Below are 20,157 nucleotides of genomic sequence, written 5' to 3'. Positions count from 1 at the left end.
CTCTCCATTTTGGCTGCTGTAGGGTTGATTCACTTCTCGTTGCAAGAAGTCTGCAAAGACAGCCAAATATGGAAAGAGAACATATTGGGATCAAGTTTTCCATGTAAACAATTGATGAAGTCAATGAAACATTGTATTCTTTTAACCTGTGCCATGCCAATGGCTGCTGGTTTGGGAACTTATTTTTCTCTAACTTAACTGAGGTCCTTCATACCAAAAACAATCGTAATAAACAACACCTCCTTTATGTATTAAAAAAAAAAATTTTTGGACAAGAGTCCCTGTGTTTATTTTCATATGAAGTACAGCATTGACATTGCAGTGGTAATACTTTCTAATACATTTGAGCTTGAACACATACTTCTATGAAAGTGAATAAACTTTTTTTTTTAATGTAGTAAAGTCTGAACCACAAATTGTTGCATTTAAGTGAGGATATGAAAATGGCAGCATGCCATAAAGAAATTAAAATTCTCAAGAAGCTCAAGGCAACATAGTAGAATTGTTTACAAGGCTAAAATGATACATGCTGAGGAGACCTTGACGTGGTACTGAATCCACACCCCCACAGCCTCCAAAACAAGCACAGCGGAGCTCGAGCACACTTGTTCTCTCTGGACTCAATAGCTCATAAATTCCTCAGCATTTCTTCACAGTGTTCATTCTCATTGCTCCACGTTCTGGATGTTACTTGTGTTATTTTGCATCCCTTAAGGGTTACAGTCTCTCTACAATAAAGCATTATTAAATGCCCTTGCAATAAAGGAATTAAGACCTAGGATTTAGACTCAGGAACCAAAGTGGTAATTTCAGATCCATCACATACCAGTTGCTGATATTGGTTAATGCTTTTATCTTTTAGAACTTCATTTTTTTTTTCTTTAAAAAAAACAGCAAATGATTCCTACCCTACCCTGGCTTTGAGGATCAAGTGAAATATCGTCTGGCAGGCAATGCCACATCAAGTAGATGGAAAGCTGAGTGGGAGAGCTGAGACTCAAGGTCAGGTTGTCTGCCTCCGCAGCCCACATTCAGAACTACTGCCCCACCCTGCCTCAAGTACTCACTTATTCTAAAATCTCTTTTCAGAAGGTTCAATCGCAGATTGGTTATTTTTAATACACTTATCACCAAGGTATTCAGTACATTAATATTTTGAAGGTATATTTATTTAGTTGGAAACTCAGAGTAAAACACAGAAAGGAGAGATAGTTCACTTCTCAAATGGTTCATTTCTCAAATGGCCACATGGCTAGAACTGGGCCCATCTGAAGCCAGGAGACAGAAGCTTCTTCTGGGTTCCCCATGTGAGTACAGGATCCCAATCATATGGGTCATGCTCCATTGCTTTTCCAGGCTATAGATAGGAAGCTAGATTGAAGGTGAAGCAGCCAGTACATGAACCAATGTCCATATGAGATGCCAACACTGCAGGGAGAGGATTAGCTTGCAACACCACTGCACTGGCCCCATGCATTAGGATCTTAAATTCAAAGAACCTGAAACCCTTCCAATGTATCATACACAATATGATAAGCAGCAGCTTTTTTTTTCTATTTCAATAGAGAAAAATATCAATTTAAACACCAGATGGTCAAGGAAAACTCTTGTAGTGTTGTTTCTCAGGTTCCCTAAGATGACACATACTCTTAATTAAACTCTAGTTAAATATGCTCCCTCCAAGTTAAGACAACTGAAAAACCTGGATTATACTGGTAGATGTTACATGGCTTGTGAATCTATTTTCTTGGTAGATAATAAGTACATGTTGATTTACAGAAAGTAGGTCATATATTCCTAAGTTACATATGAAATTCTTATCTTAAAAAGTGAATAGACCCGGGCCCAGCGCGGTGGCGCAAGTGGTTAAGGTCCTCGCCTTGCAGGCCCGGGATCCCATATGGGCGCCAGTTCTAATCCCGGCAGCCCCGCTTCCCTTCCAGCTCCCTACCTGTGGCCTGGGAAAGCAGTCGAGGACAGCCCAAAGCTTTGGGACTCTGCACCTGCGTGGGAGACCCGGAAGAGGCTCCTGGCTTCGGAACGGCATAGCATCGGCCGTTGTGCTCACTTGGGGAGTGAATCATCGGATGGAAGATCTTCCTCTCTGTCTCTCCTCCTCTCTGTATATCTGACTTTCCAATAAATAAATAAACCTTTTTCTAAAAAAAAAAAAAATAACAAAACAAAAGAATCCCTTTCTCCAGGGAGAGAGGGGAAAACAGGGAAGTGGAGGGAAAGAGTAGGAAAGAGACCTTCCATCTGTTGAGTCATTCCCCAAGATGGCCACAACGGCCAGTGTTTGACCAGGCCAAAGCAAGGATCTAGGAGCTTCATTTGCGTCACTAATGTAGGTGGCAGGGGCCCAAACATCTGAGTCATGTTCTGCTGCTTTCTCCACACCATTAGCAGAGAGCTAGATGAGAAGTGGGCCAACCTAGGCACAACTGCTGCCCATATGTGGTTGCTAGAATCGCAAGTAGGGATTTTACTCAGTATATCGTACTCACTCTACATGTAGGTTTTATTCAGTATATATGTAGCTGCATAAGAAATAACTTCTAAAATTGAGTAATTTTAAAAATAAATATTTTATACGTTTATGTAAATGATGAATACGAGAGAAGCTTAGCTGGGTGGTGATTCTTTCTGAACCTTCAAAATCCAAGTTGCCATCCCCGGAAACCAGCTTCAGAAGAGCCCAGCTCTGCCTGCTACAGCTAGAGAGTGAAACAGTGGATGGAAGATCTCTCTCTCTGTCTCTCTGCTTTCAAGTAAAATAAATATATATTTTTTTCATTTTTAAAAAGATGAATGGAAGGTGTACATTGACTAAGGTTGCTCCAAGGAGCAGGAAAGAATTTTAGTGTCTGGATAGCCCAGAGAACAAGTCAATAGTACCAGAAGGCAGGTGAACAGAGGGGCTGTAAGAAGCTGTAGCCCAAAGATAAGGACTCCCAGAATGAGCGGCTTTGTATACAACATGTTCTTCAACTCAAGACTTTCAGATTATCTTTGAGATAATCAGAAGTCAACTGGGTTTGCAGCATTGCTCTGAGAAGTCAGTTGGTCTGCATGGCACCAGCCTGGTGTGGTCTATCAGAGGAATGCATCATAATTCACAGTGTCAAGCCAGGCCTTGTGTGAGCCCCCACCACCTGAACTCAAATTCCAGACATAGCAATTCCTCTTCTAAAACCCAGCAAAAGCTACTGTCTTTTTTCTGCACCTTTGAAAGAGGGCAATAAATGTATCTGCCTTGGAGTACTGCTCAGAAGATAAATGTGTTAACAGATATAAGTGCCTACTGCATTGCCTAACATTGCACTCAATATGTCTATGAAGCAATAGATATTTAATAATGTCATTAACAACTTATTTCTTCTTCACACTTGCGAAGCCACATAGCACAACAGAGTCCTACAACAGAAGCAAGACACATGAATATCGTCGGTTCCTTTGCTTTCTAATTACCTGGGTAACTGTGGACTTTTGAACTTTCAGTTTCTCTCTACCTATTTCGAAAACCATTATGTGATCATGTTTTTTCTTTTTCAATAATTGCTCCAGCATTTCAGCAGGCTTAAATATGAATACTATGACTAAGATATTGATTTTTTCATGATTATGGATTTTTCGGTGGCACATATTGGATTGATATTTAGTCAAATGGCAATGTTTTTGCCTTTCACATTTATTTACTTGTTTAAAATATGTCCAATATTTGAAATAATGGTATGGGAAATCAAAATGTGATTATTAATAAGAAATTTATTCCTCAGGGGGAAAATTTTGGTTTCTGAAAGAAGATGTGAAGTTGCTGTGTTTTTTTCTGCTTTTAAAGTTCCAAGTAATAATTTAGTGTCTAATTATGCCAAAAACAGTCACAAAATTTTCTTCATTCCTAAAAGAATATTACCCTGAGGCTCTCAGCATCTCAGTACACCAGTATATCAATACAAAGGGGTAGGGATAGATAAGAGATGGGTGGAGGTAGCAGTGATAAGGAGAAGTATATTATTGTTGATACGATGCACAATTCATGGCATATGCTGTAATAAAAACAGACTTCCTCCTGCTGAACCTCATTATTGTTTTTAATTTTTATAGACAAATAATGTACCTATTAGCTATACACCATTGTCTTCCCCCTTTTTTGTCATCACATTTCAGGAAAGGATATCAGTTATTTTAGTACAGGAAAAAGTATAAATGAAAAAACTCATTAGGATTTTATATCCTATGTAATATGGTATCAAATATACTATATGCTAATTTCTGTTTCAGAAATCCAAGCAAGGTATTAAAACACAAACATACAATCTACATGCACACAATATCTGTACATTTCTTTAACAGGGAAGAACGTTTCGAACATTAGCAACCGTGATTATTTAACTCAGAGATGATTTTTGTAACCTGTTCTGTATTTATAAATATGCCTGAAAGTATAACATTTGCCAGATGAGTGAAAGGACTGGCATACAGTTAACAGTACAGTTGGCCAAAGACTAACTGATCTTGCTATGGTTGAAACTTCATCATTTGAATATCTTTTTATTTCCTCTTCAAATTTCCCCTATATTTGAACTCCACAGAACAAAATTTCTTTCATTATATCCTTATCTGATATGTGTTTGAATGTCTGCTCTTCTTCTACACTCTTCTTCTATAATCTTCTGTTCATTCCAAGTGAGCGACTTCTAATTTACAATAACAACTCTGTGATGCTCTTATACCTAGTCTATATAGAATGCATTGATTTCACACTTCCACAAAAGAAACTCAACTCTAGATCCTTTCAATCAGGACTTTTAACAGGTGCATTTATGAATGCTTATAAATTACGATCATCTTAGTTTCACTGTGCTAAATGAATTATTGCCTAGAGTTAAATATCATAAAGTGGCTAATCAAAGTACAAATTCCAAAAAGATGTTGTGAAGGTCAATTTAAGGTAATGGATATAAAGTGCTTAGCACAGTGCCTTACACGTAAGCACTTAATAAATATTACCTGCTACAGTTACCGAATGACATCATGTAAGTCCATTACTCAAATTCAGGCCTGCTGATGTAAGTCAACCATTTTCTTCAAGATAGTCTGAGAATGACTAGTTAAAAGACACTGATAAACGACATAAAAGTACATGTCATATGACAAATCTGTAATTAAAGGAGAGCAGGTAGAATCCTTTCAATACAAAATGCTAGCTATATGTGTGTATACGTATATAAATACATACATAAATAGTCACATGATTGCAAAAGGCTTACTCCCATAGCAAGCACCTGATACTTTGCGCATCTCATTGAGAGCACAAATGAATAAAGGAAAATAATGAGTTTTAAGATGCTAAACAAGCCATCTCTGTAACACTGTAAAGAAGGATGCTTATAACAGGATCAAGTTCCATCTTAACCCATCTTCCTTTCTTTCCCTGTTAGGATACAACCTGTCCCCTTCTCTGGCTGAGTCATGACTACATTTGAGTTTGTACAAGTGCTAAATTCCATGGAATTAGCCTTTGGAATATAATTTTATTTACATATTAACAAACTCAGTATTTTATAATATTTAGTGGCTAAAAATTTAGTTTTGCCATTTCAACAAACTATTAAAGTCATCAGAAAAATACTGCACATAGTAGTTAAATAGTGTTCAGTTTTTACTTAATCCTGTGATCAGGAAAGGTTATGAGTAAATATAAATAATTAGGTAAATATTTGTCATATGTATATATGGCTACTTCTTCAGAGATCACAGAATACTATATTTTGTATTATAATAAGTAACAGTTTCCTGAAGTACTATAGAAGGCTTACAAAAGCCATATGCAACTCTGGAAAGAAGAGAATTTAAGAGCATTAAAGACTAATAACGAAATAGAAAAAATGATTCTAACACATTTTCCTTAAATAGGTAAGAGATACGTACTACTAACTAACTCAAATTTTAAACTGTCTTTCCCAGCCTTATTGTTAATAGAGACACAAGGAAATTCTGAAAGCTTAATGTCATCTGTAACTGAGGTCGAGTCCAGGGCCTGGGAAGAGAAGAGGGCTGACCCTGCAAAGCAAGACCTTGGAGTTGCCAGGACAACAAAAGCAAGAGGAGTTTCCTCTGTTTCTCTGCCCAGATCCAGAGAGCGGGAAGTTGCAGGTCATGCTCCCAGAATAAGACAGGATGGCCACTTGAATACTTCCATACAAGACACGTCTGTGTCAGCACAGACACCTGGGACTCCCACACTCCTCCCCGTGTTCATAACTCTGAGAAAATTAAGTTAATAAATAAATACATGATCTTTACAAACCCAAGCTCTTTCTGCCAAAGTGCAGCTGGACACTTCCATTTCCCCACTTCTTCACGGGGCAGTACTTTCTTATCACTTTACTAGGAATAAAAGTTCAGTTACAAATTCACTTGCTTCATGTTTTTGTTTTGTTTTGTACACAGGAAAGAACCCACTGAGCTTCACTGTAACGGTGACTATTTTTTAACGTTAACCTCTTTCCTAATTTGCCTTTTTCAAAGCCATAGTTGATATTTAACTTACTAACAAAACAACTATATCATAATTTATTGACAATTTTTGTTCCATCAAATTGAGGATCAGATACAATAATCCTGTTTTTTCATATTTTCATTTCTTTATTTTCTTTATTCTTTTCTTTATTTTCTTTATTCTTTATTCATTTCATATTTTCATTACTTTGTTTCAACAGCGAATAGCAGAGCACTATTATCACAAAAATTAATTTTTCTGTAAAAATTATGAGAATTCACTTGGCCAAACCTTAAATAATATACCTTACTGTTTTTATAATTATACAAGGAATACTCAGCAAGAACTAATAAACAATAAACAACCTTTGACACACGATGAATATTCACTTTAAAATTTTTTACAATGTTTTGGTCTTATTAATGAATATGGAACTCTTGCACATCTTTGTTGAGTCCAATGCACTGATTATCTTTAAAATTCTAGATGATAAAATGAGCCATTTTCCTTTTCCACATTCTATACAGAACACACTTGGGGTAGCTGTCAAACTTGTGGCAGTTGTCAAGACACTAGCATTCCATACCAGAGCACCTGAATTCACACCATGCCACAGCACTCAATTCCAGCTTCCTGTTAGCACACATCTTGGGAGGCAGCGAATGGTACGCCGCCCATGCAGGGGACCCCGATCGAGTTCCTAGCTCCTGCCTTTGGCCTCCTGGCCTCAATGATTGCAGACTTAGAGCAGTGGCAGGGAGAGGAGGAGCGGGCTTCAGCAGCAGAAGAAAGTGCTCTTGGTTTGTCTAAAAAAAAAAAAATCAAACTACCACCACGCTCCTCCCATTAACTTTTCAGCAGAGATCTGAGTACTTCAAATCAAAAAAAAAAAAAAAGCAGATCTTCAGGTACAAAAAATGCTTCCGAATTTTATGGCAGTAGTTTTTTTTTTTTTAAAGATTTATTTATTTTTATTGGAAAGGTAGATTCACAGAGAAAAGGAGACAGAAAGATCTTCTGTCTGCTGCTTTACTCCTTAAGTGGCCACCATAGCAGGAGATCAGCTGAACTGAAGCCAGGAGCCAGGAGTTTATTCTGGGTCTCACACAGGGATAGAGGGTCCCTAGGCTTTGGGCCATCCTTGACTGTTTTCCCAGGCCACAAGCAGGGAGCTGGATGGGAAGTGGGGCAGCCGGAACACGAACCAAAGCCCATATAGAATCCCAGCAGATGGAAGGCGAGGATTAGTCTGTAGGCTGCCATACCAGGCCCTCTCAATAGTTTTATTCAAAAGCGAACATCTCTTTTCACATATTGAATATGAAACATATGAATCTAAGTGTCTTCAGCATAGGTTTCTTTCTTCTTCTTCTTCTTTTTAATATACATAGGTTGACTGACTTTCTCACTTTGAATTGTGGAAGTGATGACATTTGAAAACGTCCGTGTTGTTAATGCAGTGCACGTGACTGCCACCACTTCAGAAATATGTTTTACTTTTCAGGAGTGGTCATGCCACAATGGCCAAAAATCCTCGATAGTATTTCTGGTAAGAAACTCTCTCATTAGACACTGATCTTGGCCAGAGGTTGGTCTTCAAAAGGACAAATGCCAAACCAGTTAAGAAAAAAACATAGGCTGGGTGTTTGTGTTGTATCACAGTGAATTAACACTGCATCCCATATCAAAATTTTGGTTTGAATTCAAGCTACTCCACTTCTGATTCAGCTTCTAGATAATGCTCCTGGAAAGACAGAAAATATTGGCCCATGTACCTGGTCCTTGCCATCTATGTGGGAAAACCAGATGAAGCTCTGAGCTTCCGGCATTGAACTAAGTCAGTTCCTGTTGCTACGCATCTGGGGAGTTAACTACCGAATGGAAGCACAACAATCTATCATCTATCTTATCCTTTCTCTCTCCTCCTTCCCTTCCTTCTTCCTCCCATCTTTCCCCGCTCATTCCTTTTCTTTTATTTTTTTTTTGAAGATTTATTCATTTCTATTGGAAAGCAGATTTACAGAGATAAGGAGATACAGAGAAAAAGATCTTCTGTCTGCTGGATCACTCCCAAGTAGCCGCAATGGCTGGAGCTGAGCTAATTTGAAACCAGAAACCAAGAGCTTCTTCCAGGTCTCCCATGCACCTGCAGAGTCCCAAGGCTTTGGGCATACTTTACTGTTTCCCAGGCCACAAGCAGGGTGCTGGATGGGAAGTGGAACAGCTGGAACCTGAACCAGTGCCCATTTGGGATCAGAGCTCCTGCAAGGTGAGCATTTAGCAACTACGCCATCATGCCCAGCCCTCTCCACTCTTACTGTCTCCCACTTCTTTTTTCCTCCTTTCTTCTCAGGCTCTTTCCTTTCTCTTGTACACATGCTGACATCAGCATGTATTAACATATGACACATTTTATTCAGAGAAAAAAAGGTCCAACTTATTGTTGCAGAAAGTGATGTCATTACATCTAATAAGAAACTGATTTTGACATCAATGAATGGAAGGATTCACAGTGAGATTTGGAAGAAACAACATAGAGAGGAAATTCTTCATAAAAAAGCTGAAGTCTTGAGGGAGAGATGATCCTAGTTTAATACAGCACTGACATGCACATAGAAAAGTATCTTAAAAATATGTGGAAAATGAAAATACAAGATAACATTCTTTGGGTGCAAAAATTTGTGAAATCCATTTACAGCTCTTTCATAATATGCAAGTGTAATTTTTGAACATCACTGCAAATGTCACTTAAATGGGCAGAACATTCTGCAGAGTGATACCAATGGAATCACACAATCAATTATGTAGACATAGTCACACAATATAAAATCATTCACATTGTGAGCAAATTCATCAAAGAATAGGACATATTAAAAGAATATCAAATTGCTAAGCAGTACTGGACATTTTTAAAATATATTTCCTTCATGTTTTTCACTATGTAAATGAATACTTTTGGGAAGGAATATGAATTTTCAAATATCACAACTAGTCAGTATAGAATCCTGGTGACCAAGTCCCTTGGTCAGTATTACTTTTGTACTGTCAGAAATTCCATCATTTGCTCACATTCTCCTTTGCACCTGTGGGGCAAGCTAGTAGTTAATATTTCTCTGCATTACTAATAACTCCTGAAGCATAACAGACACACCCAGAGATAATGACTCAGGGAGGAGACAGTGCTGTGGGACAGAGCTGCTCAGGAATGACTCTGCCCTAATTCTCAAAAGCTTTTTGCTTATATGTCTTCTTCATTCTGTATTTTGCAAGCCTAAGATTCCCATCTCACAGAAGAAGCTGGCCTAGAATTGGGAAACAGAGATGCAAACATCACTGGTTTAAGAATGGTCTGAGTGAACAAAGTTATTTTAATAAAATATAACTTTTTGAGTAATTAAAGGAGAGCTTTCCCTGAGAGGAGTGCACAGTAATTAGGAATATATGTATACATCATCTTGGGAACAATTCTTGTAGAGACAAATAATTACCTGAGGAAAGTTTTGTCAGACAGTATCACACATTACAAAAGCTGACCCAGACGTAATTACATCAATTGCATAGTGTAAAAGAGAAAAGAGCAAAAAGAGCCAATAAATTAAAATATGTCCCTTTGTGGCATAAATAAGACATTTTCTATAATTGGATTTCACCAAAGAAAAATTATCAAACAAAAATGTAAAACAAAAATCTAGATATTTGAAATACTATAAACATCTTACCCTCCCAATGAAGAAAAATGATTCAGAGATGGTATAACTTAAGTTGTAAGTAAGACTATGTAATAGTAAAACTCTAAATATTTCAAAATTATATCGGAAAGACAAACGTAATGTTCTCTCATTTGAATTTCTTTCTTAAGGGATTTCAAGGTTAAGGTGGTTCTTATGATCAGACTTCAAATACTGAGGAATCTAAGCACATTGCTTTTGCATTATTTTCATTAATTTATGATTTTCCATTTCTGGCATTTGTCTTCAAAAGTACCTTATCTCATTTGCAAACAGCAAAAGCACTAGATGTAAATGAGGCCTTCAGAGAAGCCTTCTGGGTCCTGCTTTTCTGGTTCCTAGCCCAGCCAGTGTGGTTTGATATCTGTACAGAATTTATAATGCTGATTACCAAATGAATTTTCCTGAGAAATTTAGAGACAAGGAATCTTACTTTATCCATTAAAATAAACATTACTCAAATATTTTATAATAAAAATATCACCTTTCTATTCCATGACAATTCATTCAGCTACCAATTAAGCTATCGATTAACACATTTTCAAACAACAGAATATTAATCCTGATGACTAACAGGCTTCCACTGACTGTGCAGGGTAGAGAGTAAGAAAGTCACTTGTCTTTTGAGCAAATGATAGCTGTGACAACCACGTTTAATCTTTAAAAGTCAATGGGTTCTGACAGGCTTTTATTTCATAGCATTTGCTCTTAAGTTTTAAAAACTTTCCATAGGACTTGGTCCAATTTCAGGATAAGTAATCCTATTTTTTTAAAAGAAGTCAATAAGTCTTTCCTGAATATTCAATCTTGCAAAAATCTTTAAGTGGATACACTGACACATGACGAAAGTTCCAAAATACTTAGGAAATGAACATTTCAGGCATATTAGCCAAACTGATGTCAATATATGTTGCATTTGAGTAAAATGAGACTATCACCCAATGATTTTGAAATAACAGCAATAAAGTTTTCTGCTATGATTTGTACTTAGCTGAAATACACTCACTGTACAAGCTTCAAAATTTCTCTGTGCTCAGTTTGAATGGAGGTAAAAAAAATGTATTTCTAAATGTATACCATTTTGATTTTAGACAAGAGAAGAAAAACAGTATATTGCTTTATGATATGAGCTTTAATTTCATAAGAATGTTAATTTTAGGCAGGAATGTCCAGCCTGTAATGACCAGGGAGAATGTAATAGTTTGTCTCATTAAATAATGAGTCATCATATTCAGAAGAATTCACCAAGGAACAACATTAATGTTCAGCTGCTAGTGAGGGACAGGCCCCAAATTTATATCTTTTAAATTGTGTCTCTTTTATATCACAGTAATGTAATTCCCTGGAGCAACAGTACAGGATGTTGAATATGGAAGTTGTTAGTTACTAAAGACAATCTGAATCTGCATGAACACGCCTTTTAAAAATTTTTCCTTTAACATAGTAGCAAAATTCATGTTGATTCCCTAAGTAGAATTTTTGTGGTTTTACAAAATGCAATATTAAAATTGTTCCCAAACAACAGGATAGTATTGTTTTGAATACTCACTTCAAAAAAACCAATTGAGTTTTTCTGAACACTCCACCAGATCTGATTGCTCAATTCATATAACTGAATCAAATTCATTGAATATTTGATTATCTGCTATGTCCTGACTCTAACTTTCCATCATTCTAAATATGTATTGATGTTTATTTGAAAGAGCGAGAAACAGCGAGAGAGACAGAGAGATGGATGAAAGGGGGGCCTTCTTTCCATCCACGGGTTCATTCTCCAACTGTTAAACCAAATCAAAGACAGGAGCCCTGGAACTTCCTCCAGTTCTCTTGCCTGGGTGACAGGAATTTGAGCAATTGATCCAACAAGGAATGTGGAAGTTTCAAACTAAATATTAACCTACTATACCCCCATACCCATTAAAAAAAAAAAAAGCTGAAAAAAAGTAGCACTTTAACATCTTGTTTAAGGAATTACAGGTAAAATACCAGGTCATTTTAGTTAAAAAAAAAAAAAAATTGGGGAGGGGGAAACCCTTTTAATTTTACAACACTTACATTTCACATTAGCCTCAGAGAGCTGCTTCTTCCTTAACACACTGTTAGGGTTTTAGGGGCCTGTCTTGCAAATGACCAGGTTACTCTAAAACCCAACGGTCCATATTTGTGTACTTCATAAAGCATACTTTCTAAAGCATCTGTGTACCTTATTGACACAGAGAATAGCCATGTCACTTAGGTGGACATCCAAAGACCTTTTCTTTTCTTTTCTTTTCTTTTTTTAAGACAGAGTTACAGAAAGCAGCAGAACATAAGTGAACCCACTGCTGGTTCACTCCAGACATGGCCACAGTGGCTGGATCTGAGCTAATCCACATCCAGAAGCCTTCTCCGAGTTTCCTGTGCAAAGGCAGGATCACAAAGACTTGGCCCTTTCTCAGCTGCTTTCCTAGGACATTAACAGGGAGTTGGAATGACGTGATGATGCAAGGAAAAGAACTGGCCCCTGAATGGGATGCTTGGTGCTGCAGACAGAAGATTAGGTCCCTGAAGGACCTTTTTATAAGTTGTTTAGATTCCCTAAATTTCTATGTCAGATGTCTCTGAAACTAAGATATTATTGATAATTATGAATTACATATTTTAAAATTGTAAGTTGATTTATGAAAAATTATTTTTATAATGTCTACCATGATGTTCAATATATACGTTTTAAAAATGCAGCAACTTTACTGAGTGACTGAACACATTTCTACAATCTTACCTACATCTAAAACAGGATTTGTGAGGTTTGTGCAGCAATATCAATAGCTGAAATAGAGCACTAAAACCCAATGCTAAGTGCTTGACAACATAACTAAATTTCACTTTACCATGTTAATGTTTTACTGTTTCCATAATAGGTGAAAGATAGTTAAGTAAAAGCATTTATTATGCAGCATCAGCAAGAACTATCAACAGCAAGAATTAGTACTTTGGCCTGCTGAGAAAACAGAAAATATTTACCAGATTCCAGAAGATATTCCTATTTCCTTTTAGAGACTGAGCAAAAAAACAAGCGCTTTACAGTTAGGAAAACATCTAATCATCTAATTCTCAGTACAGATTTCTTAGTTATTCAGGATAAGTTTCTTTGGTAATAAAGAGAAGAAAATCTCTACTTTTAGGGGGGACCTACCACCACTCCTTCAGATAAATGAAAACAATGGGAATTACCACATATCTATAACTATATTTCACTTAAATAGGCCTGACTGACATGAGAGATCTTCTTATTAATATACAAATCTGTTATATTACTCTCTGTACTTGTCTACTTATCTAGAAATTATAATTTAAAAATGGAAATGTCATTACCTTTCTTGCTTCTTTAATCATCTTCCGAATAGTTTCCTTTATTGTAAGTAGGTGTGCTCTTGGAGGATGAAAGAGAAGGTCAATATGAGTGACCCCTAGGAGTCCGGGCATCACATAAGGCCAGCCTAGCTCAAGATTCGGAGCTTCCACATCAGATTCAATAGGCCAGTACGTTCCTGATGATGAGGTATCATCGCAAGAATTATCAGTCCCGTGTGCTGTATTCTGTGCAACTTTCTGGACATTTTTCAAAATATAACTAATTTCTTCTTCAGCTAGAAAATCTGCAGCTCGTTCCTGGACAAGAAATTCTTGGTATGCTTCCAAGCCGTGCTCAATCAGTGCGTCGATGGCTAATCGATACCATTCCTTGTAGTGCGGCTCAATATAGTTGTCAGACTTACAGTCATCATTCAAGGAGGAAAGCATTGATGAGGTCTCCATGCTTGCAAGCAGTTGACAATGACACTTTCAAATGTCCATTCAAGTAGTCGTGAGAGGTAGCTGGATGTTTAAAGGAAAGAAATCAAGAAGAGTTATAATTCTTTAGTGAAACATTTCATCACACATGTCAACTATTATATTTATTCATTTCTATCACTAGAAGCCCAAAGTGATACTGATAGCACCATATCCCACACATCTAGTACAAATAAGCTAATTAGATTTCCCTTACTGAATGCTGTTTGAAATTCCTTTGTCAAGGTACCTCTGCATCCGGTTTCGCACCTGAAACTATATAGAACTTCTTTGACATCCAGAGTTTCTTAACTTTAATCTGGGACTAGGTATACTGGTATCCATCTCTATAAATCTTTCGAGTTATTGGTTTTAAAATAGAATTAGAATACAAACAATGGCTGGTCAGCCATTAATACAAGTATCTATTATGTGTTAGGCATATAAAAATACGCTGTGTGAAATGTAAACTGCACAAAACTTTAGAGAAATCCACACACAAAACTGTTGGCTACCACTTTGAATTAAATCATATATTACGGAAGGCCAAAATGAGTATGATGTATCGATACTCATTAGTTACTGTGTGTTTCCAATGCTCAAGAACAAAAGCCAAGCAGAGATCATTGGGAAATAATTCAGTATGGTTAAACCCTGTACTGGCAGGAGGCTCCAGCTGAACCTGGAGCTATGAGTAAGAATCTACAAAGATGGCAAGAAGAAATGTGTTCAATTCACATAAGGGGAAAAGGGCACAGAATAGAAATAAACAGGATACATTCATGAATCAGAAAAAAATATAACTAGGCATGCTGAAAAACATGTTCTTTTGATATGAGTGGGAAATAGCTGAATAGACAAATGGATCCAAGTACAAAGGGACCAGGAGATTTTTGTAATCTAGCACAACTTGTGTTTAACACAATTAGTCTAGCAGTAGCAGGGGAACGGGGGACAGACAAGTAGTTCAGGGGAGAGTTGTTCAGTGTTCAAAAACCAAGTGAAGAACATTAAAGGGACAGTTCAAAGAAACAACCTCTGAGATTTGGTGAATGTGCGGAAGATAAAGACATTTAAGCCTCAGATGGAAATCTACCTGTCCAAGTTCCCACTGTATCCTACACAATGATCACCAAATGTTACTCATTCATTTACTCTCTCCTACACTGCGGGAGACACTGCGCTGGAATCCATCGAATCAGTTAAGAGATTTTCCAGGCTTTCGAACCCTGATCTCCACTGTGTACATCCACACAAAGAACAACTCTACGAAGTGCTTCAAGCATCAGAAAGCTAACTTGCCAAGAACATCTTTTTCCATGATAATACCCTGGTTTAAACTTTTCCACGTAACTCATATTTTTCAGTCACAGACCTTTTATATTTCAAAGATGATTTGGGAGAAAAAAAAACCAGAAAGACTAGTATTTATCAATAGCTGACCTCAAAATGTGCCACAAGAGTCAGTAGTGAACAATACGCCATGGTCATAAAGGGACAGACAACACAGTCTCACACTTTACTGAGGAATAACATCCAAAGAGATCCAGGATCCCCTAGCAAGAACTGTGGAAAATGGAAGACAGAGAGGAAGATCTTCCGTCCGATGATTCACTCCGCCCATCCGAAGCCAGGACCCTCTTCAGGGTCTCCCACGCGGGTGCAGGTTCCCAAAGCTTTGGGCTGTCCTCGTCTGCTTTCCCAGGCCACAGGCAGGGAGCTGGAAGGGAAGCGGGGCTGCCGGGATTAGAACCGGCGCCCATATGGGATCCTGGGCGTGCAAGGCGAGGACCTTAACCACTGCGCCACCGCGCTGAGCCCTGCGCTCAGAATTTTACAGCGGAAGTCTAACAGTAGGGAAAGCCTAAAGATCACAGATGACATGACCAAAAGCAGGGTGCATTTTTTTTTCTGCTGCCTAGAGATCCCATACCTTGAGCCATATCTTAGCCCTACCCCTTTCTCATTCTTTCTCAGATATGTGCTACCTCTGCATGCAATCCTTTTTGTTTTCTTCTATTTTGCTGTGAGCCGACACAGCCCCAAGTCACCACTGGAAGCAGAGCAGATGCTTGAAGCATGTCCTGGGACGTCCAGTACTCTAAGATAAATCATTCCCTTCAAATTACACAACTTGAAGTATAGCATAGAAGGTAGATGAATGGCATCCAAGTATAAAGGATGAAAATGCTACCATTTATTCCTTTTTCAACATTCAGCAAAAAATTTTTTGTAAGTAACATCTCATTTTTGAAACGATTTATTTAATTTTGCTGTAAATACAGATATATAGAGAAGAGGAGAGAGAGAGGAATATCTTCCACTCACTGAATCACTTTCCAAGCAGCCCTAATGGTCGAAGCTGTGCCGATCCGAAGGCAGCAGCCAGGATCCTCTTCCACGTCTCCCACACAGGTGCAAGGTCCCAAGGCTTTGGGCCGTTTTCCTCTGCTTTCTCAGACCACAAACAGGGAGCTGGATGGGAAGAGGAGTTGCCGGGATTAGAACTGGCACCCATGTGGGATCCCGGTGCTAGCAAGGGGAGGACTTTAGCTACTAGACTATGGCATTAAGATCTCATTTCTTTATTTTTCTAAGATTTATTTATTTATTGGCAAGTCAGATATACAGAGAGGAGGAGAGACAGAGAGGAAGATCTTCCCTCTGATGATTCACTCCCCAAGTGAGCCCAACTGCCGCTGATCTGAAGCAACATCTCATTTCTTAAAAAGAAACAAAGTGTGCATTCACTTGAATCATTCAACTTGTTGAAACATAGATTCTTAATGTTAGGAGAGGTGCTAGAGTTAATAATTCTAGCCCACAAAGGGAAAAATCAGTTGTTTACACAAGAAACCATACTTATTATTCATAATTGTTAAAATAGCTATTTTTTAAAATTTTATGTTCTAATTGTTAGGACATGTAATGTTGAATGACTCTTACCCATTGGAAATTACAATCACAATGCTTTAAAATATTATTTTTGAGGATCATGTGTATTCAGCCAATTTAAAGCAATTTATTTTTTAAATGTATCTATTTGAAAGAAGTACAGCTAGGACTCCAAGTATTTCAAAATGGCATGTGGGTGCCCAAGCAGCATCTTAACCCTGTGCCCCATTCCTCCCCTGAAAACAAAGTAAATCAAGATGCTAGATGAAAACTCACTATAGAAGGAAAAAAATGTTGCAAATGAGAAAAAAGTGAAATATCTGATATAAAACCTTCGAAAATTCAATACTACCTGCCATACAGAAAAATACATGGTAGAAAAAATACAACTTCTGTAAGCAGCAAGATTTAAAGTGTTAGAACAAGAAATCTATTTTGTATTGTCTTGCAGGAAAAGTTATGTTCCAGCTACCAATTACAGATATAATTCATTTATCACACAATTTATAAATGAATATCTGTGAGAAAAAGATCTATGGATTTTAACAGCGACAACAAAGTGAGGTCAATTGCACAGCTGGATACAACATCAAAGAGCACCTGCATTTAGTTCAAAACTTATATTGCCCTTGGAAGAGACTCACTGAAAATCTAAAAGGTTTCAGAGAGGAAAAAATATGTAGGTATACCTTTCAACAAACAGCGCCATGGTATTACTTTATTAAAAGCTATAAAAAAAAAACTTTTGGAAAGCGTGTATTCTTTTAATACACACAAATAGAGTTAAACAAAACAACAAAAATCTCACTCTAATGTAAAAGTTCAGCAGACCGTGGGGCTTACCTACTAGCTAAGTTACTCATTGAAAAAAAATTACAAACTTCATTTGATATTGAATCTTTAGGGTCATTCATGGCTGGTTGAAATTACAAATTTAACTTGTATGAACGAAGAGTATATACAATTCAATTCATGGACTACTTCGGAAAACAGTCATGCAGTTTCACTTATAAAACTAATCGTAACTAACACATGATACAGCAACTGAAGACATAGGGCTTGTCACAGAAAACATACAAGAAAATATGTATCTGAGTGTTCACAGCAACTTTATTCATAACATTCCAAACTGGAAATCACCGAAATGCCCCAAGGAAGCGAATAGCAAACTGTGTTTGCCTACACAATACACACTACTCAGTGTGTACTAACAGATAGATGATATTGCCAACAACCTGGTTCAACCTCCAGACAAATATGCTGAGTGAGGACACAGGAACCCTCAAAGCTTACACGGTATGTGTTCAATCTTGAAATTATAGAATTATGAAAATGAGGATGGGAGCATGGCTAGCAGGAAAGAGAAAAACACACAGAAGCAAGGAGTAAAGTAAAGGTAGACGTGGCTACAAAAGAACAAAGTCTTCCATGGTGATGAAAATATGACAATATGCTGATTTAGATATAGTATTATAGTTTTACAAGATGGTAATGCTGGGAAAATCTGGGTAACCGATGAAAGGAGTTTTCTGTATGGCTTCGTTCGCCTCTGTGTATCTACCATTATCACAAAATACAAGCACTAATGAAAAGTCACACTAATAAGCAAATTCATGAGCCTTGGATAAGAAATAAGTGGCAATAGTCTTTACATTAATTGCACTATACTATGGAATGAATGGGGAACTATACTTCAGATGCTTAGCTGTTAACATTACATTTACTATGACCATCTTACATTTTCACAGTCTGTTACAGTGTGAATATAGAAATAAGTTTGGATGTAACAATCCATTCGTGATTCACAAAACAAGAATGCTTTTTTGTCGTACCATCAGTAAGATCATACAATTTGGAGCTACTAAATTTTGATCGCCTGTGATATGAAACAAACCACTAAACCTAGTCGCAATTGCTTACTGGTTCTGAGCTGAACAAACTCTTAGGAAAGATTTCTGAAATGATGCTGTTGGGAATATCTTTCAAAGAGAAATTACAACTTTCATAAAATCACAGAAAGAACCTGTGGCTATAATTAGCTAATATGTGAGTAGGTAACCCAAAATTCAGCCATTAAAAGGAAAAAGGACCAAAGGTGTTAATAATGCTATGGTTCCCCTGTGAACCCCTGTCTGAGGCTGCTTCTCTTTAACCACAGAATACACAAACTCAATTTTACAGTCTTCAGAAGGAAACTCTAACGTTCATTATCATGAAAGCGACAGGATCATTGTAGATGTGATCAAATTAAAATGGCTGGAGGTAGGTTCTATCCAACATAGCTACCCTTATAATAAAAGAGGAAACACAGAGACACCCGTGAGCACTCTAAGTAACTAGAGAGGCAGAGGGTGGAATGCTAAAAAGTGTTCCAGCAACACCATAGTGTTACAAAAAGACCGGGAGCAGATTTCCCCCATGGCATAACATAGATGGATCTGCTCTTGAACTGATTCCAAACTTCTAGCCTCATATTGTGAGCAAATAAATTTTAAAATGCAAACTCTGTAGTATTTTGTCAAGGCAGCAGTGCAAAGCTATTACAAGTAATATAAAAATTATCAATATTTTTAACCTCAAAAATTTTAAATATAAGAACTAAATACATAAAAATCTATTATGTAGAAAATATTTCAGATGTTTTTCCATTTCACACATGATATTATGACTGCTTGAAATGACTTCAATGTATATTTTGCAATCATTTAAACATTGGCACAATATGTGGAAACCAGTTCTTTTCTTAAATTGCATGGGTTTCAAAATTCCCATCCATAGAATGTGAGAAAATGGTTCAGAAATGTTTCAAAATGTCTCTCTAATAAAATCACAATCTAAGACCTAAACAGTTGAAATATCACAGGTATCTTCCCCCTATAAATTTTTAAATGCTAATATTATTTCTCTTCCAATTTGATTACAACAAATTTAAGAGGACAATTAACAAAGGCACTATTAAATTAAAAATTAACTACGATACTCACGCTGTCAAGTGCAACTTGATAGTTAACTCATTACAACATTCAAAGCTGGCTCCATAATAACACAACATAATGGCTCAAAACCAGAGATTATAGCCACTCACACAGTATGATTTCTAGTAGGCCAAGTAACACATGAACAAATGCTTCGGTCACAGAGTGCTGGGCACAAACAATTCCATATGTAGATTGCCAGTAGAATCACTCATGTTGTCAAACTCATGAAAGGGATAAA

General features: G+C 37.1%; 1 protein-coding gene across 3 annotated transcripts in view; it reads right to left on the bottom strand.

Moving 5' to 3' along the window:
* Nucleotides 1-20,157, bottom strand: part of FAM83B (family with sequence similarity 83 member B) — a 57,163-nt gene that overhangs the window by 25,015 nt on the left and 11,991 nt on the right. For 2 of the 3 annotated variants that reach the window (XM_040983569.1, XM_040983570.1), the window contains exon 2: nt 13,588-14,091. In XM_040983569.1, coding sequence (XP_040839503.1) covers nt 13,588-14,031 — 444 coding nt within the window. In that variant the 5' untranslated portion in view covers nt 14,032-14,091. Of the gene's footprint in view, nt 1-13,587; nt 14,092-15,562; nt 15,656-20,157 lie in introns of those variants that run through there. The other variant, XM_040983572.1, reaches the window with a different exon arrangement.

Source organism: Ochotona curzoniae, unplaced genomic scaffold, assembly GCF_017591425.1.
Source record: "Ochotona curzoniae isolate NIBS_2020 unplaced genomic scaffold, NIBS_Ocur_1.0 contig_3819, whole genome shotgun sequence".
Classification (NCBI taxonomy): domain Eukaryota; kingdom Metazoa; phylum Chordata; class Mammalia; order Lagomorpha; family Ochotonidae; genus Ochotona; species Ochotona curzoniae.
The sequence above is the reverse complement of the archived record's forward strand: the minus strand, read 5'-3'. Positions and strand labels throughout refer to the sequence as shown.